At 56.3% G+C, this 27,786-nt stretch overlaps 2 protein-coding genes and 1 non-coding gene across 3 annotated transcripts; all 3 read right to left on the bottom strand.

Moving 5' to 3' along the window:
* Positions 1-835: 835 nt before the first annotated feature.
* Positions 836-4,517, bottom strand: LOC148813710 (C2 calcium-dependent domain-containing protein 4C). Its single transcript, XM_088907632.1, has one exon. The coding sequence runs from the start codon at positions 4,490-4,492 to the stop codon at positions 3,188-3,190; it is 1,305 nt and encodes a 434-aa protein (XP_088763758.1). The 5' UTR covers positions 4,493-4,517; the 3' UTR covers positions 836-3,187.
* An 11,895-nt stretch (positions 4,518-16,412) lies between these two features.
* On the bottom strand, positions 16,413-16,576 carry LOC148813709 (U1 spliceosomal RNA). The gene has a single exon (XR_016086189.1). It is a non-coding gene; the product is annotated as a U1 spliceosomal RNA (small nuclear RNA).
* Positions 16,577-17,242: 666 nt separating this feature from the next.
* On the bottom strand, positions 17,243-23,565 carry LOC148813708 (ubiquitin-conjugating enzyme E2 R1). The gene is made up of 5 exons (XM_088907446.1): positions 23,011-23,565; positions 19,661-19,747; positions 19,422-19,519; positions 18,810-18,944; positions 17,243-18,721 (listed from the first exon to the last, which is right to left on the bottom strand). Exons 1-5 carry the CDS (start codon positions 23,188-23,190, stop codon positions 18,514-18,516), a joined length of 708 nt encoding a protein of 235 aa, XP_088763572.1. The 5' UTR covers positions 23,191-23,565; the 3' UTR covers positions 17,243-18,513.
* Positions 23,566-27,786: the final 4,221 nt, after the last annotated feature.

Raw genomic sequence — 27,786 nt, 5'->3', positions numbered from 1 at the left:
ACTCCAATTAATGGGGTACCACCAGGATCAACACTCAGATCACTGTTGTTCCTAAATTGCATCAGTGATCTAGAGGTTTACTAGTGTAACAGAATCCCTATATAGAGAATTGTGTACAGTTTTAGCCATCAACTATAACCCAGATATTGCTGCTCTGCAATCTGTCCGGAGAGGAGCAGCCAGAGACCCTGGAGGAATGAAACTGCAAGCGGACTGGATTCAAGTACTGAAGGCATCGACACCAGCAGCCCAGTGGACCTCTTCAGAACCACAAAGCCAAGCACACAAGAGGAAAACTGCAGCATGCCTCAAGAGGGACCAGGCTGCCCAGGCAGGGTGTCAGAGATGTGGCCCTCTGTGGTCAGAGGGCCCAACGGAGTAGGATTCCTCTGCCGGCTGCGGGATTTGAACCGGCAACCTTCCGGCCACAGGCGCAGATGCTGAGCCACTGCCCACCCAAGAGAAGGAGGAAAATCTCTACAGTGTCCAGCCAAGCAGGGGAGCACTATCATGCTGTGCTGCACCAGGCCGAACCAGGCCCAAAGGGCTCGAGGAAAGCGTCTCGTCTGGCTGCACAGTGGGGCAGAGATTTGAAGCCAGACAGACACTAGGAGGAGGAGGGGCTGCAGGCCGCCTCGCATTTGTGCCGAAGAGAAGGAAATGGCCACTCGGTAGAAGCCAACAACAAAAGAAAGCAGTCCGCAGCACAGGGGAGCGACGTGGGTTTGCTCTAGACACTTAGAAAAACAGGGCTGTGCCGCCCGTACACTGCAACACTTCTCTGGTTTGTAAAGGTGTGTGTGTGCTGGAAAAAAAAACTCCCAAACATCCAAGCTGAATCTGCACAACGCTTCGTTTTTAATTGAGGCGGCGCTCTCTGTAAACACGGACGTGTACAATAACACGATACAATTAGAACAATCAAAATCAGGCCACTAGCTCAGGACTTTACAGTATAAAAAGTTGCATGCTCACATCACGCGCCAACAACAGAACCCAGATCAAACACTTCACATCCAACATCTTCAAATACACCGAGCGCCCAGAAAGCACTAATTCCTCCCACAGAACGAGGAATTCGTTTAGGCGGTGCAATGCGCCAACTTTAATCTGCGCTGCAGAAACATGATCTGCGATGAGAGAAGCAATTTCACTCCTCGCCCGTCCAGACGCTCCCTCTTCCCTTCAGTGGGAGCCACTTTCAGCTTTTAATCGGAGACATTCCTGCCAATCAAAGGCTTCCCCCCCTCCGTGATTAAAGAGCCTGCTGGATGGAATAATTAGAGACCATCTTCGCCTGCCGCTGCACGCTAATGGGAAATTAAACAGAACCAGTCCGGCAGCGCTCTAATGAACCTGGGAACAGTGTTGCTCTTAATGCATTAAACACGGAGCGCAGAGGGACGGGCAGGTACTTTCAACACCACATGCTCTGAGAAAAAAAAAAATCACTTTATACAGAAACATTCCAGCACATTAAAATACATTTAATAAGCAAGAACATGCGGGTCTGTAACCTGTTCCCTTCCCCAGCTGCAAGGGGAGACTGGTCCTAACCACCAGCTGCCGCTAGTTTCCACTGTAGAGGTACAAAAGCTACTGAAGAAGAACAGTTGATTCAAGTTTTGTTTATGGATTTGGACTTTTAGTTCTTAACTTTCACGTCCTGCTCCAGCAATAAAACCCTCCCCGCCTTGGGACCCCCCCTAGAGCACGCGTGCGCTGGCCGGGGTGTGACGGCTTCAGCTGTGCAGACCCGGCCGCTGGCCCGACCCGGCCCCCCGCACGGCTGTGGTCAGAGGAAAGAGAGACTGGCGTATATGGTCTGCAGGAGAGGAGAAATACCCTTTCCGTTTATACCGAAGGGCCTGCTGGCGTTTGGGCCAGCCCTGGGAGAAACAGGAAAGCGTTAAAACTCCTTGCTCCCATCTCAGCAAGGCCTTAATGTCTAATCAAAGGAGCACAGTGGTAGAAATGATCTGCTGGAGTTGGGACCTGATGCTTCGCGGGGGGCGAGTAGGGGCTACAGGCACAGAGCCCCAGCGGACCCGTCTTGGTTACCATGTAAATGGAAGTAGGGGAGTGCAGTTTACCCACAATGAGTGCAGGGGGCTGCAGGCTGTAGCGCAAGCCAGGGGGCAATATGACAGCAGCGCCAACAGCCCACAGACCCCAGGGGGAGTGGGGGAGATGCCAAGGGGCAACTGGTAGATGGAGGGAAGGGGAGGGGGCAGAGTGAGAAGCAGGGTATGGGCTCAGCTGTGCAGCAGTGTGTGTGTGTACGCGTGTGTGAAGGAGGACACTTTGTCCAGCACATGTGATGTCAAGGGTCAAAGCACACCCCACAGCAAGTCAGTACACTCCCAGCCTCCTCACCTGCTGCTTTAGAGGAGAAAAGCAAAAAGACAGGTCTGAAATAACAGCAGCATACAAGTATTCTGAACTAAGATACACATCCCTCTACTCCACCTCGCTTTCGGAGCTCTACAGGAGTTTTTGGCAAGACACGATGAGGCTCTTGGAAATCCTTGTACAACATTTACTCTGTAAGGCTTCTGGGTGTCCTCGTGCGAGAAAGGGCTTCCCAAACCAAAAATCCCAAAAGATCCCGCAAAAACGCAAACCACCAAGTCCAACAGGGGCGCTGCTGGCAGGACGTCAAGCCCACTCCACGCAGGCCCAGTCGATCCCCGACACTGCTGTGGTCCCCCCTGGGAAAGCCTCACCAGAGGCAGGACGGTCCCCCGGGGGTCCCCACAGGCGCAGAAACACGGCCCGGTGCTTTCGGCTCTCAAGTCCTCTGTGCTGTCAGACCTCTGCAGCCCACCAGACGAGCATGCGCCCCCCCAGGCCCCACCACCCCGGCCTCTGCATGCAAGTGGCCGGGTCCGGGGCAGCACGCAGGAGCCCTTCAGCCGGGCCGGGCTGGACTGGACTGCTCCAAGCCGGGACCCTCTGGTGTGCCTGGTTAAACTGAGGCCACAAGACCATGGTGACATTTAGAGTGCAAATCCTGCAATAGGATGGAACAGGAGAAGCCTGGGTAGCTCCCGAGCCCATGCCTGGAGCACCCGAACCTACAGCAACAAACGTCAACACTTCAGAACTGGACAGACACGAGGGAGGGGGGGGGGGGGGGGGGACAAAGAGGAAATCGAGCAAGGGGGGAGCCAGCCTGGGGGGAGTCCTAGAGCCCCGAGAGCAGCTTGGCCAGGGGGATCTCCCGCTCGCCCAGCAGGGTGTCCCTCTTCAGGCTGGTGCCCTTGTTGACCACCTTGATCTTCACGGCGAGGTTCTTGATCTGCACGCAGGGCACGGCGTCGAAGAAGAAGTCCTCGTTGAAGACGGGGTTGCGGCTGTTCTTGATGATGGTGCTCCTCTGCTTCTGCAGCTTGCCCGGGTTGAGGTACAGCGCCACGCAGCAGTTGATGCTCTTGATGTCGAAGAGCTTGTCGTAGAGGTCCTCCGCCGCGATCACGCGGATCCGCAGGCGGGCGGTGCCGGCGTCGTAGTCGGCGCTGAGCCGCAGGGTGCCACCCTTGTGCAGGGCGAGAGTGTGCTCCCGGTGCAGCCGGTCCTGCGCGTGCAGGTGGTCCAGGCCGCCGGCCATGTGCCCGGCCCCGCCCCCCGTGGGCGGCGGAGGGGTCGGGCAGCGGATCCGGCGCTGCACGTTGGGGCTGGTGTCGGCCGAGCTGCACTCGTCCGTGGAGAGGGAGCTGTGCCGAGCGAAGGTGTGCTTGGCCTTGGCCACCTTGGCCTGCGTCTCGTGGGTGAAGAGCTTGAGCAGCGAGGCGGAGCGGGACAGCAGCGGCGAGCTGAAGGGCGAGGACTCGGCCGAGGAGCAGGTGTCGCTCTCGCCGCCGCTGAAGTAGCGGTAGGGGTTGGCCACCGCCATGTTGAAGTCGGGGGGGTTGAGGTGGTGGCCCTCCCCGTTGGTCTTGCCCGCAGCTTTCTTGCGCTGGGAGCTGGGCGAGGTCACGGGGCTGGTGTGGTCCGTGTGGAAGAGGGACTCCTTGCGCCGCGTGTGCGGGCTCTCCATCAGCGTGGCAAAGCCGTAGGACGTCTGCGTCTTGGGGACATAGGGCAGCGACATGGCCGTCTGGGACTGGGGGTCTGCGTTGGTGTCAAGGTCGCCCGGGTCTCCAGCCACGACCTCGTCCGCCGTCTCAATCTGGATGATGTGGCGGTTGGCAGCCTTGAGCAGGCTCTTGGCGTCTCCCGCCAGCTTGCTGCCCAGCCGCGGGCTGCCCTGCGGCTTCCTGGTGCCGATCGCCTGCTCCGAGCTCGATACCCGCAGGCCGGACTTGGGCTTCACATCGGCTTCGGCCTCCGGGGGGCAGCAGACCAGTTTGGGGGGGATGAAGAAGTCGGGGATCTTGTCGGGCGTTAGGACGTTGCTGTAGACGGGGGCCTTGCCCTGCTTGTCCGCAGCCTCGCCCTGGCGCGGGACGTTCCCCTCCACCGAGCCACGGATCTTCTCCAGCAGCCACATGCTCTGGGGCAGGACAGGGGGCAGGTCCCCTAAAGAAAAAAAAAGAAACTGCTTTTAAACCTTCATGACCCATCGTCCAGAATCCAGAACCAACATCAAGGCTGTGCGCAGAAAGAACAAGAATAACGCTGTTGGGCGGCGGCGGCGGCGGCGGCTGCTGCTGCTGCTGCTGCTCAGTTTCTGTTACAGCCGAGCTGGAAGAGCACAGGGAATCGTCTTGCTAGCAGCTCTACCACCCTGCAGCTCCCAGCTGGCCGCCCACTGGAGCCCAGCAGCTGTGAGCCTGGCCAGGACCTGGAGGGGAGACTCCTGGGAAAGCTAAGGCTGCTGCTGGAAGAGGTGTGAGTGGGGCCAGTAGGGGGCGCTCTCACCCTGCAGTCTGTGTGGGTCCTAATGCCCTAGAATAGCAACAAGAAAACTAGACTGTAAAAAGGCACCATCTTTTGGATGAGACGTAAAACCAAGGTCCTGACTCTCTGTGGTCAGGAAAAATCCCGGGGTGTCTCTTGAAAAGAGTAGGGGTGTTACCCCGGTGTCCTGTCTAAATTTCCCCCTGGCCTTTACCCATCGTGAACTGGCTTCCCCATCTCCGAACTGGCTTCATCACTCTGCTCTCCTCCCACTGAGACCTGGTGTGAGGGGGAGCAGACTGGCGCATCATCCAGATGGGTGTGGAGGGGATCCCCATTACCTGTAAAGAGCTCTGAGTGGAGTGACCACAGAAGTGCCTTAGAAGTGTAAGGAGTAATTAATTGTCGTCAATGGGAGAGCAGCTCATCTCTGCTGTAGACAACAATCTATTTTATGTTAATGACATGAGACCTAAATGGTCTTATTTGTTCCTTCAAATATAATCTTAGGAACATTCATTATAAACAAAAGTATAAAATCTATTTGTTTCCTCTACCAGAGACTAGGTGCAGACATTAGAATTCAGGGCCATCTCTCACAGACGGAGCAGCAGCAGGCTAACACACAAGCCCCCAGAGAAAGATCCTGAGAGGACCCTGAAGATCTGCACCGCGCACGTTACAGAGATCAGCAGGTGCCACATCTACAGGCACAGAAGTAGAAACAGAGTACGGACCCATCCTCTGGAGGCCCCGCTGGCAGTGAAGACCAGCTCCTGAGGAGGAGAGCTCACCGCGTCTGCCCTGCATGGCTGCTCTGGGGGGGGGGGGGGGGGCAGGTTGTGTTGCCATGGAGACACGCGTGCACGGAGATCGCACCAGAGCCGTACAGCAGTGAAGTCGGACAGGAGTCTCCTGTCCTGGTGAGACTATTGTGTAAAACACCAGCACCTGAAGAGCTGCAAGATTGATAATTGATTATTATTAATGAGCTGGTTACTTGTCAGCTTGGAATAAAGACCTGCAGGAGGGCCACACACCTGCTCTTATTCCCCAGGCTCAGGCAGGACTCGAGGGTGCAGAGCTGCCCACAGTCTGGACGTCCCTGGGGTGACCAACCCCTGACCCACTTGCCCAGCTCTTTGGATTCTACCATTTTCTAACCTCGCAGCCGACGGCATGATGCTTCAGTGCAGCTGTCCAGCGCCCTGCCTCAGGAGCGCCGGGGGCTGACAGTCCTGGAGGAGGAGGATCCTCTGACCGGGTAGAGCGGGAAGGCCGAATTCCTGAGACCGCCCTTCTTAAGGAATATGAGCGCTTCACCCTGCTGCGGCGAAGGGAACCATCCAAGTTCGCTAATAAACCTCATTTTAGGTGCGAGCGTATTCTAGGATCAGGATCACACACGGGTCCGTGTTAGTGTCCCGGGGGCAGCATATAAAACCTTTTTTTTTTCTGCTGACGACTGTAAAATAAGTCAAACTCGTTTGTATTCTTTACAGCGGGTTCTTGAATTAAGCAAGACGCAATGTCTGCTCTCCACTCTTACCGTGAAGTTATGCATCTTGAGAAAGACCGTACTGTGGAGGGTTACAGCAAGCGATCGGAAATCCCAGAGACCTTTCAGTGGAAAAGGGTTCTTCCACATTCAAACAGCTTGCTTAGTGCATTAGTCTAAAAGGACATCAATCCTCAACTTCACTTTCGGAGAATCCCGGCCATCCCCGAGCCGCACGCGCTCCGCGCACGGAAGCCCGAGATCCGGACGCGATCCGAGGGCTCAGGTTCTGCAGCGCACGCGCCTGATCCGGTCCGCTCCTGCGGAGCGACACGGAGCTCGCGGCCGGGCGTCGTCATTGGGAAGGAGCGAGTTCTCTCCGCTCAGCAGTCCCAGTGGACACTGCGTGGGGTCCCGCGACATTCCCTACAGCCCGAAACCCGCTTCGCTCGTCCGCGCAGCACGTCGCCGACCGACGGGAACCGGCTCCTCGAGTTCTCGGAGTTTTGCGGTGAACGATCCGGTTTGTATCGTTTCTCCTGTCCCTCCTCCAGGACTCCCATCGCACGGAACACGGACTCGGGTCAGAGCCGCGTTTAACTCGGTTACACACCAGCGACACGTCGCAGGTAACTCGATTGACGCGGGTCGCCGTTACCCGTCTCGCAGCAATTACACTGATCACAAGAAACGCTCTTGTCGCGTTCTCTTCAGCCATTCACTTAACCTGCCTCTCCGCGGAGGAGATGAGCCAGCAGCGCACAGGTAGCGAGGGGGAACTGAGGGGAGACCGGGGGCTGCAGAGGAACCCAGAGATTCTCACCTCACCCGCTTTCCTGGGGCTCTGACTAAGCGCACCAGCCACGGACGCCGAAAACACGCGCATAGCGCCTGTATAAAACGGGTGATCAGCGGAGAACTCTCTGTGATCCTGGATATCTGCACCTATAACTGGGGAAAGTAGTTTTCCCTCGTGCAAAATTATGGGATTAAAAAAAAAATAACTCATCGGACTTCATCACTCCGAAACTTGAGTATTTCAGCGCATTTGAGCCAGAAACAGGACCATTAAACTGGCGCAACCCGGAGTCATACCTGAGCCCGAGCTGCTAAACTGTGCGAAGAATCCGCCTCCCGAGTCCGGCCAGGTGCGGCGCTTCCAGGTTCGGAACCGGACTCACTGGTCGCGCAGCAGGTGACACGGCTGTTCCAGGGACTTACTGACGAGGCTGCGGTCTCTGCTCGCAGGTGTCCGTCCGCGGCTCCCAACCCAACTCAACCGGCTGCCTGTAGCAGCCGCACACCTGCTGCACCCTTTATATACACCCGCGCCAGACGGTGTTTACTAAACCCAGCCAATGGGAGAGCGAGCCCCAGACTTTCTGCTCTACCGTATTACCCCTAGTAGGAGGACTCATCGAGCATCCCAAATGCACCAACATGGCACACCGAGCGGGGATTCGATTCTCTTCTGTCTGGAAAAGAAAACTGCAAAATATGGAAACGCCGTTGGGCAAAGCAGAAACACAGCAGAGCGTAATGAGATACTTAATAAAGTACGTCATCGCTATTAATACAGGAGCGAAAGTGGTTGCAACTGAAAGAGACCGTTCGTTACTCAGATCTTAGGGATCCTGGGATCTTATCTAGCCGTTCTTGCAAGATTTCAAGGAATCGACTCCAAGAGCATGGCTGGGGAATCTGTTCCAGACTCCCGCCCCCCTTTGTGTAAAGAAGTGCTTCCACTTGTGTTCTCGAATCTGTTTCAGGTCTTGGTTATTGACTCCATCCAGGCCTAATTACTATTAACACATGCAGGAAGAGTACGATTTAGTACACGACTCGGCCGTGCCAAGCGTACTTTAGGTATCTCGCTTGTCTGATCGAAAATACGGAGCAGGCAGCTCAGAAAGACGCGTTAATGAAGACCCGGACTCCAGCAGGGCCGAGGCGCCTGTCCGAACCGGCACAGCGCCACAAGACCGCACCACGGCGCGCCATCACAGCAGCGGCGAGCGAGCTGACGGCGCACAGGCACGGATTCCCGGAGGAATCCACAGTGCACGACGGAAACACGCAGAGACGGCGAGGCCGTGAATGTACAATCTGAGTGTGTACGGGTGGGGACCCGCGCTCACATTATTACTGTGACAGAGCGCTCAAGTCACGGCGGAAAGTTCTCTCGCCTCGCGTGGAAGAATTTGCTCTGAAGCATAAATGAACGATCAGGCGCCTTTTTCCCATTTCCTCGGCTCTGGTTTGACCTACCCCCCGTTACCCTGGAAACTTAAACCACAGCTATGGCAACAAATCGAATCCCGTTTCTTCTCTCCAGATTAAATATAGCAAAAGCGCAGGAGAGGAACGAAGACAGGCAGAGACGCGCCCCGCCATGGCCTGCTCTCCCTCGGTGTAGAAAAGCACCGTCGTTAACAAACTAGATACACAAATGAAACAGTTTCCAATTATAACACACTGCTTTGACAAATATCATTTCCGGCGTCAAAATGATTTCAGCCGACCAGTTTTTATGTAGATTTCCCCCGCAGGAGCACTAAATACAAGTTGAAAGAACTCCAGGGTATGGAGATTAACTCTATTTAAACCGGGACACACAGCTCCCACAGCCCCGCACAGTGTGGCGGCACGCAGGTCCCTTTAAGAGTGACGTCAGCGCAGGTCATGAAACATGGAAGAGGTGTCACGCGGCCACCGCCGTCTCGCTCCGTGAAGCGCTTCTGGTTACGTCTTTGTCTTGAGCGAACCGTCCTGCTCGTCAGCCAGCGATTCTGAAGTTTCTCGTGTTTATGTACTCTGATTAACTGTGATTAAAGAAGGGGTCCTGAGGCTGTAGCTCGTGGGAGCGCCTGGATTTGGGGGTCACTCTGGGGGCTGAGTGACGCTCTGGAGGCCGCCCCCCTCAGAAGGGTCTCCTGGCCCACTCGGAGTCCAGCCCCTCCGCACCTCAGTCCTGAGGTGTCCTGACGTTCAACACGTTAAACCCCACTTCTGCCTCCTTCAGCACCCCACTGCCTGCACCCAGAGACCCACAGCCATCAGCATCGGCAGCTGACCGCAAACCCCAGACGTGCTTTCAAAACTGAAAGACAGGAGAACGGGGGATGCGTCTTGCCCAAAGGGTTGCAGGGGCGTGGAACAAGCTGCCCGGACACATTGTTAAAGCCGCTATCCAGGTTTCTGTCAGGAAGCAGCGGGGTGAGATTCTGGATCAGTCACCTACAAATGTTCGGCCCAGCTGGATGGGCAGAATGGCTCCTCTCGTGTCTAACCGCTGAGAGTCGAGCTCGCAGAGCAGGGGAGCGAGGTCTGGGCAGGACAGTGAGAACAAACTGGACGCTGAAATCCACCGGGACAGCAGGCAGGTCTGTGTGTCAGGACGTCCAGCCAAGCTGTTCGAGTGCAAGAGATCTCTGTGGCCAGCAGGCTCATGGCCCTGCTGACCGGGGCCGAGACTGTGGACAGAGCTGCCCTGACCAGGGGATCGCGGCTCAGGGCAGCGGTCACTCTAAAGCACAGGCGCCCTGCTCCCGGGCCCCGCCTGGTGACGGTGGTCGAGCAGAGCCAGGCAGCCGCGGGCGCGATGGCGCAGGCCGGTGCAGGCTGTGGCTGCGTGCTTGCTCGCTCCGTCTCCCTCTCCGTCTCTCTCGGATACCGACACTCGGAGCGGCAGGGGGGTGGGGGAGTCTGTCATCCGCTGCCTTAGTAACACATTAAAATCTAATTATCTAATTGCCCAGAGACCAGAGAATCCAAACGACTGCAGCGCGAGAGTCCCTGCCTGCGGATCAGCAGCCCGACTGCCAGAGCCGAGCCCTGCAGCGAGATGCGTTTCATTAAAGCTGAGCACAAGTGTCGGGAATTCAGAGTGGAGGAGCTAAGATGGTCAGAATGCCTGTTTGCCATCCGCCTGTCTCCCATCCCCTGCAGTAATTCCTTGGAGAAAGACCCGCAGTTCTGCTCCACCGCCCCTTCAAGAGTAGAAGTATTTAATTTGTTATTATTTATACTAATACACTTCGCCACCGTTAATCCTCACCCCACTGGCCTCACTGCAGACTCATGTACGTTCAAGCAGGAACAAGGGCAACAGCGCAACAGGCAGGAACCTGCAGCCTCCTGGTGCAACAGGCAGGATGCTGGCTTCAGCGGCTCTTTGCTCTTTTCACATCTGGCCTGGGCAGCTGGTCTTCTTTTGCGCTGAGGCTGGGGAGGTTGAGCTTCAGTGGCTGGAGTGCTGGAGGAGAAACGGGCGCTCAGCTGATGCAAGTAGATACTCGGGCATAGAGAAGCAGAAGAGCTCTTCTCAAACAGCTGATCAGGGTCCTTGAGTGGAGTGCTTCTACAGAGCCCAAGCGTGTTAGAATTAATCTCCACACACCGTGGTTTTAAGGTCAATAGAGGTGATCTAGTCACCAGTTTGTTGATAAATTCGATTAGCTTTGTCAAAAGAGAAACGGCATGTTTATTCCACAGCGCTTATGGTAACTCCAGGTGCTGGTTTGACAGTCATCTAAAGGTGTTGTGAAGTGACTGACAGAAAGCGCTTTTGCAAACATCCCACAGCCAGCAGACCTGCGGGAAAAAGACAGGCGCGTCCGAAAGAGAGTTTTAGACATGACTGAGCCACTTCTGGCTCTGGCTTTTGGCTTCCTGTTCAGGAAGGGAAGGGATGAAGGCTGGCTCCTGGCCCTTGATGACTGAATAGGCAGACAGTGTCTGGTTAATGAGCCCAGAGTGGGCAGCCCTGCCTCACTGAAGTGGGCCAGTAATGACGAGGGCTACAGTTACAGAAGACACCTCCAGCACGGAGAGGAGTCACCAGTCTGCTGATGGAAAGCACCCAGCCCGGAGCTCTGCTGTGCTGCTTCTCGGCGACATGAGGAAAGCTGGGACAGAGCAGAGGGAGAGATGTGTGGGCTCAGACCTGCGGCCCCGTCTCTCCCACCAGGGCTCTGGGAGGAGCTGTGCTTTCTGTCCTGACTCGTACCGTCTCATCGACCCGGACAGGATTCAAGAAGCTATATCTGAGCACACCTGAACACAAGTTACTTCCTGACCCTGATCCTCTCAAGGGAAGTGGGAAATGGGTAGGGGATTGTTTAAGTGCTGTGCAGGTTCAAGATCTTTAGCAATAGGACAATAGGACCGTGCAACGTGCACATCATTTCCTCACCGCTGTCTTCTTGCCTGTCCAACAGTCCTGAACAGTGTGCTCTCTTGGCAGCAGAAGCCCCTGTGTACAGAGGTGTCTAAGCATGGCTGTGCTGTGCAGCTGGACAGGTCGCAGGTCCGCCTCGTCATGCAAGTGCTCCGCAGACCTGGGCGACGAGGGGAGGGGAAGCTCTCGGGACAACGACTTTGATCTGCGGATCAGAGGCGTGAGACTTGCACGCCTTTATTTCAGGCACAGATGAAAGGCTCGGCACAGCCATCGGAAACAGAAAAGGACAGGCTGTTACTTGGAGTTCGACAACGCCAGTGATTCCTTTACCTCTTTGCATTTGTAATGAGCTCCCTGCCATACCGCGCCCGCTCGGGAACATGCAGTCCTGCGAGCTCAGGCAAGCCTGTTAGGAGGCCGCTGGCTTGTGAAAGCGATCCTGGGGCGTGCACACTCCCTGCCCCCCGGACTCCGCTCGGCTCTGCGCTCCGGTACCTGAAGGGGCTCAGTCCAGCAGCGCTCACACAGACTTGTGAAGAACTTAATCGGTCCAGAGAAACTGAAGCTCGTCCCTCTGGCCTGGAGTTGCAGCTGTTTGAGACAGGAACCACTGCTGGACTGCAGACTTTGCGGCGAAGTGAGACTCAAATTAGCTAAATTCAAAAATCAGTTAAAAGCGTTAAGAGAACAGGTGGCGTCCAAGTACGACTTGTACAGCTCAGACCCAAGCCTTCAGTTCTATTGACTGGCTGCCTGGGCCTCCACCTCACCCCCAGTACCCAGAACCATCTTACTGCCCCCGAAGGGAGAAGGAGCTCTGCACCCGCCAGTGGTCAGAGCAGGGGGAGAGGGGACAGTGGTCAGAGCAGGAGGAGAGGGGACAGTGAGTGGTCAGAGCTGGGGGAGAGAGGACAGTGGTCAGAGCAGGGGGAGAGGGGACAGTGAGTGGTCAGAGCTAGGGGAGAGAGGACAGTGGTCAGAGCAGTCTGTGTCTGCACTCAAGACACAGAGAAATTAATACATGCTCTAGGTTAGACTACTGCAATGCCCTGCTATCAGGGAGCACCCATCACTCAGAAAATACAACCTTATAACCCCCATACTTAGCTCTCTTCATTGGCTTCCTGTCAGGTACAGGGCGGACTTCAAAATCCTTCTACTTACAAGGCTCTCAGAGGTCAGGCACCTGTCTATCTAATGGAACTTATTAATGTTTACCATCCAAGTCGCCTGCTTAGATCACACAACGCAGGTCTTCTTCATATTCCACACATTAATAAGAAAACAGTTGGCAGTAAAGCCTTTAGTTACAGGGCCCCTAGCGTATGGAACAGTCTCCCACCCCATATTCGGGATGCTGAGTCAATCTCAGGATTCAAATCCAGACTGAAGACCTATTACTTCAGCCTAGCCTACTCACACCTTGCATCATAGCCTGCTGCAACCATGGCTGCTGGTGCTGCTGTACATGCCATTGTGTGTCTCTGTGTTGGCCCACCAGGTAGATACATCTGTTCTGGGCACCAAGAGGGGCCTCGTGGATATAGCTATCGTTTAGGAGGATTTTGCTGATTTTGCTCTATAGAGATCTGCATGGAGTCCTGACATACAGAAGACATGATGGATGAATGGATTAATACCCTTATTCATTTATTCCTTTTTTTAATTGTATAATGTTAGCATGCCCAAAGGGTTTGGGCAACCAGTTGACCTTGGACCCCAAGAGATTTTTTTTTCTCCTTACTAAGGAGTATTTGGTTCCTCTCCTCCATTGTCTTTTGGTCTTTTCTGTTCTGTATTCACATGCTTGGTCACTTGCTTTGTTAAGCGCCTTGGCGCAACCGTGTTGTGAAAGGCACTATATAAAAATAAACTGAATTGAAGAGGGGACAGTGAGTGGTCAGAGCAGGGGGAGAGGGGACAGTGGTCAGAGCTGGGGGAGAGAGGACAGTGGTCAGAGCAGGGGGAGAGGGGACAGTGAGTGAGTGGTCAGAGCAGGGGGAGAGAGGACAGTGGTCAGAGCAGGGTCAGAGCAGGGGGGAGAGCAGAGAGCAGAGAGCAGAGCAGAGCCTCCTTCAGCTTGGGTGTCATTGACATACACTAGCAAATCAGACAGGGGCTCAAAGCTTTTTTCTACAAGAACGTCGCTGTCCTGCTGCTTGCCAGAGAGCTGCTGCAGAAGCAGAACACAAAACCGCAGAACGGGTTTTCAATTAAAGTTTTTATTTTTATTTCACGCAAAACAAAAGACAGGAAGTGCTTCTCAGACCTCACCCTGGAGGAGAGTGGAGTCTCCGTTCTGGGATGACCAGGAAGGATCCATGAAAACCCATTTGAGGGTCGATTCCACCCACAGGAACGTTCTGGACCGGCCCACAAGTCCGCAGAGCCGCAGGCCGGCCGGGCCGGGCTCCCGCTGACTCCGCACTGCGCTGAGAGCCGTCGGCTCCCGATTCTTTCCATTTCCTTTCAAAGTCAGTTGCCATAGCAACAAGAACTCCCCAGGGACCAAATCTCCCAACATTCGGATGCGGCTGCCGTGAGCAGCACTCCGCTCCTCGCCTGGTGCGGAGCGGGAACGCAAGCCAGTCGGCCCTTCGCCCCTCCACTTCCCTGACGCTCCTGCCAGCGCCCCCTGCAGGTCCCCGCTGTCCCTGCGGCCCAGGCGGGCCATTTCTACCGCAATCCCAGCTCCACCAGCCCACATCCCTTTCAGCCTCGAGTTCACCCTGTCCAGACAGCCGCGCTCACATGCAGGCTCCTCCCGAAGCAGGGCAGCGATCCAAAGTGCTCTGGGGCCAAGGCAGGGCAAGACCCCTGAGATGAATAGATATGAAGCCAAACTGAAGTGGGAAAATGACCTGTTAGCTCCCTGCAGGTTCACGATCTGCAGCCTCTCAAGGATCAGAGGAAGCCGCATAGAGACCTGTAGCTACAACAGGGACATGCTGACCCCTAGTGGTTAAATCACCAACTGCACAGATTTCATCCTGTGTTACTACAGCCACTGTATGCTCATCTTGAAGGGGGTTAAAAATGCAGAGGAATACATGTACCGCATTGCTGGTGCACCACAGCATCAGCACCTCACGCTAGCAGCTCCAGCTGCTGAGCCACGCCTGGGAGACAGCCAGGCTGCACAGGTTTGAGTCTGCTCCCCTCTGTGCCTGGTGTTGTGCTACACACATTAATGTTACTGACCTGCAGGAGGCTCTCAGCACCCCAGGGCTTTCGGAGGCTCATTGCACCCTCCCATCTTTGGGGGGGGGCTGGAGATCCAACTTCTTTTCCGCTGTGGTGCAAGAAGCCGTTACGGATCCAGTGGTATAAAGGGGAAAAGTGCCGATGACGCAGGGTGTCATGAGCCTGGGCCTTGATTGAATTTACACCCAGTTCATCATCTACTAACTACACACTCTAAAGTGCTGAGGTCCCAAATGTAAGATTTTATCTGTAATTACAAATTCTATAAGAAATTCTCAACTTGAAAACCAATGAAAAAAGTCAGACTAATCAAATCAGAACAATAAAATAGGTGAGAGGGACCAAAAACGCTGCCGTCGTCTGAATTGGTGTTCTAGCGCCACCTACTGGCAGCTGCTCTACTGCCTTGCAGAGTGCACAGCAGCCATACAGCCACACTCGGCCCCCCCACAGAATAATGACACCGTGAAGACAGAACCGGCTGCTCTAAGGTGTGTGCCGTATGGCTTTGATGGTTTAGTTTAGAGGCGTCTCACCCCAGATTGTGGAGAAGCTACGAACCGGTACAATGCCACTGAGCATAAAGTACTCTAGAGATCAGAAATGCACGTTGCTGAACTCCTGGCATTTTTACAGCACTTTTCACACCAAAGTGCTTTTCATAGAGAAGAGGATCTACTTCTGGAAGAGGGAGAAACTGCTGCACCAGGCAAACGAGGGGGAACGTTGTTCAGCTCAGACTGTTGAGGCGAGAGGGGAATGTAACCAGGAGACCAGGGCGAACACCCCAACTCCACAAACAGCAACACGTTCTTTAATTACCCCCAAGGACCTTCGGGTTAATGTCTCATTTGAAGGACAGTGCAGTGTCCCTGGTCACTGCTGGAAATTGTGGGCCAGAGGGAATGGTGCCACCTACTGGTCCAGCAACCACTTACATCAGCAACCAGACTTTCTTTAGAGTCTCCCATCCCAGCACTGACCAGGCCCAGCCTTGTTTTGGTTTGAAAATCAGGTGACATTAGGTTACAATAAGGCGAAATAAGTTTCAGATGCTGCAGTTGGTCATTCATGACATCACTGAGCTCACCACCTGTTCCAAGCCTGGAGAGACCTTTGACCTGCTGGAACTCAACTCTCCCAGATTACCATTTACAAAGGCAGGACTGTAGGTGACCAGCCGTACAGGGGAGCCCAGTACAACTGCACCCCAACTAAGATCTTTGCTCACCATTTAAACCGAAGAGTCAGGGCTCCTGGCCAAGAGGACCAGGGGTTCCAGAGGGAACCCCGAACCGGCTCTGCCCCTCGAGAGGGAAGCATCAGGAAATCCTTTCCGTCACCACCACCCCAGCAGCCAGGGGTGACTCCTGGGTACAGATCTCATCATACGCTCTCCTCTCGCACCCCTGACCCCCCCAGACCCTGGACACAGACTTCTCGGTTACATACCACTTACAGAGCCCTGGGGACCTCCAGACACCGGCTGCAGCTACACTGGGCACCCTAACTCACAGGGGTGGCAGGGTCTAACAGGTGCCCACCGCCCTCTCCTGGAGTCAGGGTCTCCAGCTTCTCATTGCAGCAGAGCACTGAAGCAATTATGAGTTAACCAATTAAGATCACTTTGTTGGCCATATACAATTTCTTGGATCGGGAATTTATCTTTTTGCAGACCCAACAACTCAGTGGAGAGCGCGAACACAGTCCCCCACTACCAGAAATCATGCAGTCGAGATTCCAACATTCAGGGAATTGGCAGGGGTCAGCACAGCCGGAGTGCCATGGCCGAGCCTCGCCCTGGGGGAACCTCCCTCTTGATCGAGGGATCTCTCCTGCCAGGCGAGTAGAATTCCTCCCCATCTCCCCTGCCAATTAGAGGGCTTGTTGGCTCCTCCTAGACCTGAGCTCTGTTCTGACCACAGGAGCAGGGACTCAGCCCACCCCAAGATTCGCTGCCAGCTCAGTGCAGATAAATCAATTTCCAATTCCCTCCTCCTCTCCCTTGCCCACTGGTTTAGTCCCTGCAGGGCTCTCAACTCTGCTCCTGGCTCTGCCTGCGCTGTAGACTAAAACACGTGATGGATTAGGGTTCAGCAGGATCAGGACTGTCTACCCTTCAGCTCCCAGCTGCAGGACTGCAATTCCATTACTGCTATACTGCTTCTGACCAGCAGGGGTCACCCATGGGACACTGCAGTGTCTGTAACCAGCTGAACAGGCTAAGATCCTCCTCTGTGCAGCAGCAGCACAGGAAAGCCCACTGGAGCTGGGCTGGGGGAGCCGCAGATGAAACCTGACCTGGGGTTCAGACTGGGCAAGAGCCGCTGGACTATTGCTAACAAACCCTGCAGGGGCAGCAGCTGGCCTGGCGCACCCCCGTTCAGAAGAGAGCAAAAGGGCTTCATGGACACATCTCAGCCTCCAGACACCACGCAGGCAGATCGCTGGAGACACATACACCCCCTGCTGTCACACCGACCCCAGCGCAACTACACCACAGTGTTCCAATGGGACAGCTGTTCTAATAAAGATTTATTTTCCATTTTTAAATAGATTTACAAAACATAAGAAAAAAATACAAACAGGGAAAACAAGCGATCGTCCAAAATCTCGACACGGGCACATGGACGGGAAGTGTAAACAGTCTTGGAAAGGGAGAAAAGCAGCCGGCAGGCAGATGGCACAGGGCCGAGCACCGTCAGCAGAGGGCGCTCTGCGTCCTGGCACGGCTGCCTTCCCAGGAAGTTAAACGAAAAGGCAGGGAAGATAAAGGACAAAACCACAATCACCCAGAGACCTGAGCATCTAAAACAGCCTTAAAAAAAATTCTTCGCTCATTCAAAAAAAAAAACTTGAAAAGGATCACTGAAGACAGAGCAAAACGGCTTCACATTCAGTTTGAGACGTGTGCCCCTCTCGCCAGGCTGCCCAGGAGCCACACAAATCAGACCCAGAGCCCATCCCTGCGCCCTGTTGCCAAGCGCACGCAGGGGAAGTCGCAGGACAGGCTGTACTGCCCTTTCCACTCGGACCTCCGGTCAGGTCACCGAGCTCTCTCACCATGGCCTCTCAACGAGCTGCACTCAGAGCGCAACAGGAGCAGCAGACGAGAGACAGGGCTGGCGCTTGAAAAAGAACAGGAATAAAAAAATACCCTTTACACTGATCTACGATTGCCAAGTTCAGATTTTACAGATGAGTGAGCCATCACCACACGAGAGGAGGAAAAGGAGGGTCCCATTCCCAAATCCCTCTGCACTCTGTTCCTGCTGAGCCAACAAAGAGCTAAGACCCCCCGAGCTAGCGAGCGTGCGGCAGGAGAGCCCGTCACAGAGGAGCGGAGCGGACATGAAGGAATGGGATCCTCTGGAGCCGTCTGGTGGAAAAACTACAGATTATAAAAGGCAACAAAGGCAAAAATAAACCACAACTATATTGCAAGGAGTCCTCAGCCCGCAGTGAGAAATCCTCCTCACCACACACTACCAGTTTCCGAGCGGTTTCTCCCTCAGGGCCTGTGGTCAATATCAGGAAACACCAGTGTTTCCCAACAAGAATCCCGGACCACTCCGAGCCGAGCTCGGGACACAAGCCCTGCGGAAACCGGAGCCGAGAGTCGGATCCTCAAACTACAGAACACACACAGAACCGGAAAACCCAAAGCACTGGTTCAGAAGTCTTTAGAACTGAAGCTTTTAAAAACTGGGGCAGCTGTGCAGGGGGGCGAGTTCTTAGTCCATAGGGGTCGGGGGGTTGGAGGTGAGAGGTCGGCACCAGTGGGGCGTCAGGACTCCTCCGTCCCCGAGTCGTCTTCGTCATAGCAGCAGTCCTCCTCCTCCTCGTCCATGTCCTCGTCGTAGTAGTCGTCGTAGAAGAGGTCGGAGCCCTCGTCGGGGGCGGGCGCTCGCGTCTGCACGCAGTACTCCGCCAGCGTGGTGGGCACCCTCACGCCGTCCCGCTCCGCCTCTGCCTTGGTGGCCAGCACCTGCTTCCTGGAGACAAGACAGCGCGGTAACGGGACATGCCCCCCCCCGGCTCGGCCCGGCCCGCTCGCCACCCCCCCGGCCCGCGCAGACCCACCTGATGATCTCGGTGTACTCGCGGTCCTTGCCCTTGCTGTCCCGCCACTTCCTGTACATGACCGAGGCGTCCACGTTGGCAGGCGAGAAGGTGTTGGGCTCGTTGAGCAGCGAGATCACGCTGAGCAGGATCGTCCTGTGGTGACAGAGGGGCAACAGGGGTCACAGCATGACCGAGCTCCCGTGCGGAGAGCACTGGAGTCCTCACCCCCCTACCGAGCTCCCAGCCGCAGAGAGAACCGGTCAGCCCTCGTCCCCCCACAGCTCTGCGGCAGTGGGTGGCTCAGGATCTGCGCCTGTGGCTGGAAGGTTGCGGCCGGCAGAGGAATCCTACTCCGTTGGGCCCCTGAGCAAGGTCCTTAACCCCAACTGCTCCAGGGGCGCTGTACAATGGCTGACCCTGTGCTCTGACCCCGAGATTCTCTCCCTGTCTGTGTGTCTCAGGGAGAGCAAGTTGGGGTATGCGAAAAGATGAATTCCTAATTCAAGAAATTGTAGATGGCCAATAAAGTGATCTTATCCAGTCTCTGGCCATCTACCCAGGGGGGTGCAGCAGGAGCTCGTTAACGGGGTGAATAACGAGGGAGTCACGAGGCTGGGGCACCCCTCCTACCTGACGTTCTGTGTGGGGTTCCAGCGCTCGGAGGGCAGCTCCCCGCTCTGAGGGTCATCCACAGGGGGGTGCAGGATGGAGATGCAGACGTCACCGTTCTGATGGGGGGGAAGATAGTTACTCCAAATATTCAGTCACACACACCGACCCCCTGGTGTCCCAACACCCCCAGAACCCCTCTAGCTTCCAAGAAACCAGCTAGCTCCCCCAACCACCCCAAGCAGCCCGAAGGATGGTACCTCATAAATGTTGGGGTGCCACATCTTGGTCAGGAAGCGGAAGGCAGGTGGGGAGTAGGGGTAGTCGATGGGGAACTTGATGCGAGCCTGAGATTGAAAAAGCAAAGGTCAGTAGGAACCCAGCGCCCCCAAACCCCCACTGGCTGGGAATCTGACCCCCCTCCAGGTCAGCTCGAACCCGTGTCAGCAGCACGGTGAAGCCTGGAGCACCACAGGGCTGATCCTGGCTGCAAACCTGGGACTTTCATGAAGGGAAAACGTGTACACACATGTCCCGCGCGGGCGCCCTGCATGGGCACGCCAACCACAGAGGCGCCAAGTCGATCAGTCTGCGATTCTGAACTCGGCTGGAGCAGAACCAGGACTGAGCCAGAGGGACTCTGGGAACACTCCCGGCCCGCGGAGCAGTGTGGGAGTTTGATAATCCCACCATTAACTCGGGTTCGGCTCACTCGCGGGCACAGCACACTCAGACCAGCTCCTCCCATACCGACACAAGGGGTGGACCGTGAGTCACTGGCCCAGCCGAGCCCTGCCCCTCCACACCCCGGGACAGAAGGGCTCAGACCCGCCTCTGCACAAAGACGAAAACAGCCCAAACTACAGTCTGTGGCCTCCTGCCACAGCAGGGCATCACTAAGGCACAGAGCAGAGAAGTGACCACAGAGACCAGAGGAGTGACCGCACACACACACACAGCCGAGACACAGAGACCAGAGGAGTGACCGCACACACACACAGCCGAGACACAGAGACCAGAGGAGTGACCGCACACACGCACACACAGCCGAGACACAGAGACCAGAGGAGTGACCGCACACACACACAGCCGAGACCAGAGGAGAGGGAGCTGTGGTTTTAAGAAGCCAGGGGGTAACATCCCCCCCTGAGGACACTGAACCCCCACCTCCTCTACCCTCTCCACCCCCCAGCAGCACCACCCAGCCTGGTGGAGAGGGAGCTGAGCCGAGCCGAAATGGCCTGTGACTAAACACTGCAGGAGCAGTCTGTCCAGGCAGCGGCCAGGCGCCCAGGGCAGTGCCTGTGTGCCCAGGCCGTGACCTGGGCCAACCCGGCCCTCGAGGTGCTGAACACAGAGAGGTCAGAACAGACGACTGCGCCCTGGGACATCCCTGCAGGTCAGCGGTCCACAGCACCTGGGAAGCAGCGGATCCTGAAGGACAGACCCTCACCCCTAAGTGCCCACTACTGGTGAGGGAAGCAAGAAGGGGGGTCCAACACTGACCCCCAGGGGCCACGATCAGAGCGCTCAGTCCTGGGGCAGGCTTGCTGTGGGCTCTACAGGATGACTCGGTCTGTGCAGAGCCCCTCAAGAGTGGCTTCACCTCAGAGGTCAGCCCAGCCCACTCCCGAAGAGGCCAGAAATTAACCAACTGGCCAACCCCGACCTGCTCCACACTCCCACAACTCTCCGTGTAAAGAATGCTCCTCCATGTCATTTCCACTTGTGTCCCGGGTTCATGTCTGATCCAGGCAGAGCTGGAGCAGCTCACTAACAGTTTCACTGGCCCTCCAGAACCGGCACTGGACAGCCCTGATCCAGTCCGGGGTGCTGAGCCCCCAGGCCTCAGACCGCAGCTGGGACCCCCTCAGCAGGGCTCCTGCAGGCTGCTCCCCCTGCAGGCCTCCACAGCAGACCGCCACAGCCTTCCGCTGAATTCACTTCCTGGATTCAAGCCCTGGGCTGGAGATCCTGTTTCGGGGAGGTTCCTGAAACCTGTTTCACTCAGGCAGGAAGGGAGCTGACAGGATTCCCAAAATCGCAGCCTCGCCGCGCATTCCTGACATCCCAGCGGAATCTGTCACAGCTCCGCCAGCCTCCCCTCCCCGCCCCCGCAGGCCCAGCCTAGTCCCAGGCAGGGTTTGTGGGTCACTCCCTTGCACCCCCATTTCATTCACTTAGCCAGCTCCCCGCCTGCCATTCCTGCCTGTCCACCGCCTTCCTGGCGCGACTGACCAACTGACCACAAGCTCAGGCCAGTCTAGCACGGCCTGGCCAGCTCTCGCGGCCCATTGGCTACTCCAGCCGTGAGGGAAGGGATGTCACCCCTCCCCGAGGAGAGCAGGCGATGACATCACAGCCCGGGACCTGGTGTCAGCCAGCGGTTTCCTGTGACATCACATGGGGAGGAAGGGACATTTCCAGAGTCTGGGGCTGTAGGGGGGCTCTCCTGAGATCTGTGGATTTTTTTTTTATTAGTTTTTGGTGTGAAGGTCTGGAATCTCATTTAAACTTCTCAGCCTGCGCTCCAATTTCTGATCAGGATTTCAGCAAACCTTTTCAAACAGCCCTGCGTTCCAATCAGGGCCTAGCTTGTGGATCTCAGAACAATACAGCATCTTCAGAGGGGTCTAAACCATCGTGCTCGGCATATGGGGTTCCCCTACCGCCCCCAACTCCAGGCAGGAGCGAGCCAAGCAGGCCCAACTGGGACAAGCGACACCCCCCCCCCACGCAAGGCTGTGCGCTCCCCGGGCCCCGCACCCCCTCCTACACTGTTGCTGGGGAGAGAAAAGACGCGAATTCTCCCCAACAAAGGAGCAAATGGCTCCTGTCCGAGCAAAGAGACGCCGGACCCGACCCGCAGAGGACAGGTGGGCAGGACGTGGCGCGGAGTAACAGCGAGGGTCCAGTAACACGCTTATTCCTGATTATCGGCTCTGCAACTCGAAACACTGCAGAGCAGGAGCACAAACCAGACCCCCCCCCCCCCCCCGTTTTTATCAAGCACTGCACGTAGCAAAACCATATCACGACGCGTTTCCCAGTGGTCAGCTCCGGACACAGTGGTCAGCCGCGCACCAGGACAATTCAGAAACAAACAAGAGGACACGCGGCAAACCCGAACCAAGCGAGAGATCCACACCTCCGCGGTTCACTAGGGGGGGGGGTTGGCGAGACAGGTCGGGTCAGCCCGTGTCCGAGCCACTGTCCCCCCCCAGTCGGGTACATCCGGGGGGGTCGGGACACCAGCGCAGCTCAGCCCGGAGCTCAAACGGAGCTAAAAATACCAGCGCAGCGGCGCTGAGGCTTCAAGCCGCTGGGGAGGTTTACATATTAGAACAAAGGGGCCCGGAGGCTCGGGCGGGGGGAGGGGCGGACGGCCCGACCCGGCAGGGAGAGCTCCCGGAGACAGCCGGTTCCTTTGTCAAGCGCAGCTTCCAGGACAACTCGCGTAAAAACACTAATTAGGCAACAAAGGAATCGTTAATGAGCGCACCGCACTGCCGGGGAGCCCGAACCTGCCGAACAAGGGCCGGGCCGGGCCGGGCTGGGCCGAGCGGAGAGCTGCCGGAGACACGCAGGACCGCGGCCGCCGCCGCCTCACCTTGAAGTAGCCCCCTTCGTAGTGGGTGTTTGGGGGCCCGAAGATCGCGACCTCCCAGTTGTAGAGGTCCGCCTCGTCCACCAGCGTGATGCGGAAGCCCTCGACGGGCTCCTCCTGCAGGCTCTTCAGCTCCAGCATCAGCGCCTTCTGCGAGCTCGCCACCGGGCCGTGCTGCGCCATGGCCGCCGCGGCTGCAGCGCTCTGGCAACGGGATCGGGAGCAGGCCGGACTCTGGCCCCGGCAGCAGCAGCAGCACACCCTGCGCGTCTGCTCTCACTCCGGGCTCAGCACGGCCGCACAGGCTCGGAGACCCAACCCGTGTCCGAGGCGCCTGGCTCGGCTCGGCTCGACTCGTCCGCGACTGGTCCGCCCAATCTGAGACTCACAGGCAGCGGGCTGAGCTCACAGAGCCCCCTTTTTCTCTTTTAGGGGAAACGAAAACTTAAATCAAAATAAACAGGCAAGCGGATGTCCGGCACAGTCTGAACCCCCTCCTCGCTCGGCTAGCGGCTGCGGTCTGCTGCTGAAGTCGCTTCGCGACAAAGGCAGCCCAGCAGTGCGGAAGCGCGGTCTTCTGGGAACTGTAGTTCGATCGGAGGCTTGTGTGGATCCCAACACGATTCGCCGAATACCTGGTGCTCACCGAGCAGGCAGATGCCTATTACAAATGCGTCGTCCTCTTAATTAGTGTCAGGCGCTTGTGTTATCCGGTGTATCGATCGCACGATCAAGCTTTCGTGATCCCGAGATAGCAATGAAGGACTACAATCCCCGCACACCCGCTCGACAGTCACACGTGAGTCGTGGGACAGCTGTTGTGACGTCATAGAGGTGGTTGCTGGGTTTGGCTTGTGGTGGCAGGAGGAAGCACGCTACGTCATCCCGAGCTTGTTTTTAACTCCCATTACCAGGAAAACAGAAAAACAAACTTTGCACCGCGCATGAGTTTAGTTATCAGCTCTCAGATCCTCAACAGCACCGATACATCATTCAGGGGAAAAGAAGTTTAAAAATGTTGCCAACTACGTGTTAAAATGCCAATGAATTTAACTGTCGGTTATTATTTTTTATTGAGTTCATCCTGTGGTGACCACGTTAGCAGTGTGTTAGCTTGTGTAGTGTGGAGCCCGAGGAGAGCAATTCACATTTCATTCAATATAATATGCTCTTAAAATAATTCCAGTGGTTAATCGAGAATGTATAACCTATTTTTCCCCACTATATGCGCTGCTTTTATTCCAGAACAACAGATGGGAAGACTTAAGAGTCCTGACTCTGTGGTCATTAAAAATAATCATGGCCTCCTAATAACCCCCATCTCTGAACTGGCTTCATCACTCTGCTCTCCTCCCCACTGAGACCTGGTGTGTGGGGGAGCAGACTGGCGCATCATTCCGGTGGGTGTGGAGGGGATCCCCATTACCTGTAAAGAGCTCTGAGTGGAGTGTCCGGAACAGCGCTATGTTACTGTAAGGATTATTATTCAGAGCACTCAGCCCTCTGCTCTGCCCTGTTAGGACCTGCGCAACTCATCTGTGGTCCTCCCTACCCCTCCTCCACTCCTACACCAGCGATCTGCCCTCCCCCCCTCTCCACTCCTACACCAGCGATCTGCCCTCCCCCCTCTCCACTCCTCCACCAGTGAGCTGCCCCCTCTCCTCTCCCCTCCTCCACTCGTACACCAGTGATCTGCCCCCCTCTCCTTTCCCCTCCTCCACTCATACACCAGTGATCTGCCCCCCTCTCCTCTCCCCTCCTCCACTCTTACACCAGCAATCTGCCCCCCCTCCTCCACTTCTACACCCGTGATCTGCCCTCCCCCTCCCTCTTACTGGAGACACTGTCAGCTGTGCACTAGTTACCCTTCCTCACTGCACTTACTGTGTTCGAGGCCCAGAAGACAGTGAGAGCAGGTGACCCGTGCAGCTCACCCCCTACCACAGGACTCCAGCTCAACAAAACACCATCCTGCCTCCAGAGCACTGAGTCAGCACTCCGACCCGTGTAGTGTACCGACTCACCGCTGGCGCTCCAGGGGCCCCCCAACCCCACAGTCACCTTTCGGGCTCCTGCTCACTGGCAGACTTAGATGTTGGAACTAGCCTATAAAACTAGGGGAGTCGCTTATCGGGGTAATAAACATTTTGTATTGTTAAATACCTGTACATTGCTTTTTCAAGGATACTTCAGTTTTTATTGAATGCTCACTCATCCCAGCCTGTGGCATCAAAGGTCCAAGGTATTAATTGAAGTCACCAGGGCCGGACACATCTCCGATACTGTTTTCCAGCAGTGCTGCAATCCCGACGCAGGACAGTTCGCAACACAGTGGAACGAGCTGGTGATGATCAGCACAGACTTACAGACCTTATCCCTCGTTCCGGCTTCACTGCATCCCTGGAGTGTCGGCCACGAGGGCGGCTGAGCTGTGACAGTGCAGGTCGTCTCCACTCGCTCTCCTCAAAGAGCCTGTCTTTCCCCAAGACCAGCGCCTGAGGGGGCCTTGGGCCACAAGTCGGATCAGAACAAGTCACAACAGCAGGATGAGACAGCAGTGAGACACTCCCTTCTCCTGCAGGCAGAGTGATGGGAGCTGCTCACAGTGGTCAGGCCAGCACTCGGGCTGCCGGGTTCCTGCTGAGACCTGCTGGGGCTCGGCCCAGTCTGCTCGGAGGACTTGTTTACTCCCCTGGATGTGGTCCAGTAACACCACAGCGCTTCGTGCTGAAATCAGAGCTAAATTTAGGTTGTGGCTCCAGCTCCCTCGATGGAGGCCTACAGCACTGGCAGCCTGTGCTGTGACAAACTCCAGTGTCTGACTCATCGTCCCGGGACACAGGCACACAAGGGGAGAGGAGAGGACAGAGGAACTGTCAGGACACAGGGAGAGGAGAGGAGAGGACAGAGGAAGAACTGTCAGGACACAGGGAGAGAGGAGAGGACAGAGCTGTTCTCAGGACACAGGGAGAGAGGAGAGGACAGGAAGAACTGTCAGGACACAGAGAGAGAGGAGAGGACAGAGCCACTGTCAGGACACAGGGAGGGAGGAGAGGACAGAGCCATTCTCAGGACACAGGGAGGGAGGAGAGGAGAGGACAGGGGCACTGTCAGGACACAGGGAGAGAGGAGAGGACAGGGGCACTGTCAGGACACAGGGAGAGAGGAGAGGACAGAAGAAGAACTGTCTGGACACAGGGAGGGAGGAGAGGAGAGGACAGAGGAAGAACTGTCAGGGCACAGGGAGAGAGGAGAGGACAGAGGAAGAACTGTCAGGACACAGGGAGAGAGGAGAGGAGAGGACAGAGGAAGAACTGTCAGGGCACAGGGAGAGAGGAGAGGACAGGGGCACTGTCAGGACACAGGGAGAGAGGAGAGGACAGGGGCACTGTCAGGACACAGGGAGAGGAGAGGACAGAGGAAGAACTGTCAGGACACAGGGAGAAAGGAGAGGACAGAGCCGTTCTCAGGACACAGGGAGAGAGAAGAGGACAGGAAGAACTGTCAGGACACAGAGAGAGAGGAGAGGACAGAGCCACTGTCAGGACACAGGGAGGGAGGAGAGGACAGAGCCATTCTCAGGACACGGGGAGGGAGGAGAGGACAGAGCCATTCTCAGGACACGGGGAGGGAGGAGAGGAGAGGAGAGGACAGGGGCACTGTCAGGACACGGGAGAGGAGAGGACAGGGGCACTGTCAGGACACAGGGAGAGAGGAGAGGACAGAAGAACTGTCTGGACACAGGGAGGGAGGAGAGGAGAGGACAGAGGAAGAACTGTCAGGGCACAGGGAGAGAGGAGAGGAGAGGACAGAGCCGTTCTCAGGACACAGGGAGAGAGGAGAGGACAGGGGCACTGTCAGGACACAGGGAGAGAGGAGAGGACAGGGGCACTGTCAGGACACAGGGAGAGAGGAGAGGAGAGGAGAGGACAGAGGAAGAACTGTCAGGGCACAGGGAGAGAGGAGAGGACAGAGCCGCTGTCAGGACACAGGGAGAGAGGAGAGGAGAGGACAGAGGAAGAACTGTCTGGACACAGGGAGGGAGGAGAGGAGAGGACAGAGGAAGAACTGTCAGGGCACAGGGAGAGAGGAGAGGAGAGGACAGAGCCGTTCTCAGGACACAGGGAGAGAGGAGAGGACAGGGGCATTGTCAGGACACAGGGAGAGAGGAGAGGACAGGGGCACTGTCAGGACACAGGGAGAGAGGAGAGGAGAGGACAGAGGAAGAACTGTCTGGACACAGGGAGGGAGGAGAGGAGAGGACAGAGCCGTTCTCAGGACACAGGGAGAGAGGAGAGGACAGCGGCACTGTCAGGACACAGGGAGAGAGGAGAGGACAGAAGAAGAACTGTCAGGGCACAGGGAGAGAGGAGAGGAGAGGACAGAGCCATTCTCAGGACACAGGGAGAGAGGAGAGGACAGAGCCGCTGTCAGGACACAGGGAGAGAGGAGAGGAGAGGACAGAGGAAGAACTGTCTGGACACAGGGAGGGAGGAGAGGAGAGGACAGAGGAAGAACTGTCAGGGCACAGGGAGAGAGGAGAGGAGAGGACAGAGCCGTTCTCAGGACACAGGGAGAGAGGAGAGGACAAGGGCACTGTCAGGACACAGGGAGAGAGGAGAGGACAGAGGAAGAACTGTCAGGACACAGGGAGAGAGGAGAGGAGAGGACAGAAGAAGAACTGTCTGGACACAGGGAAAGAGGAGAGGAGAGGACAGAGCCGCTGTCAGGACACAGGGAGAGAGGAGAGGAGAGGACAGAGCCGCTGTCAGGACACAG

The sequence above is a fragment of the Atractosteus spatula genome, chromosome 28 (genome assembly GCF_055471065.1).
Source record: "Atractosteus spatula isolate fAtrSpa1 chromosome 28, fAtrSpa1.hap1, whole genome shotgun sequence".
Taxonomy (NCBI): Eukaryota; Metazoa; Chordata; class Actinopteri; order Semionotiformes; family Lepisosteidae; genus Atractosteus; species Atractosteus spatula.
Note: the sequence above shows the minus strand (reverse complement) of the source record. Positions and strands in the feature narration are given on the sequence as shown.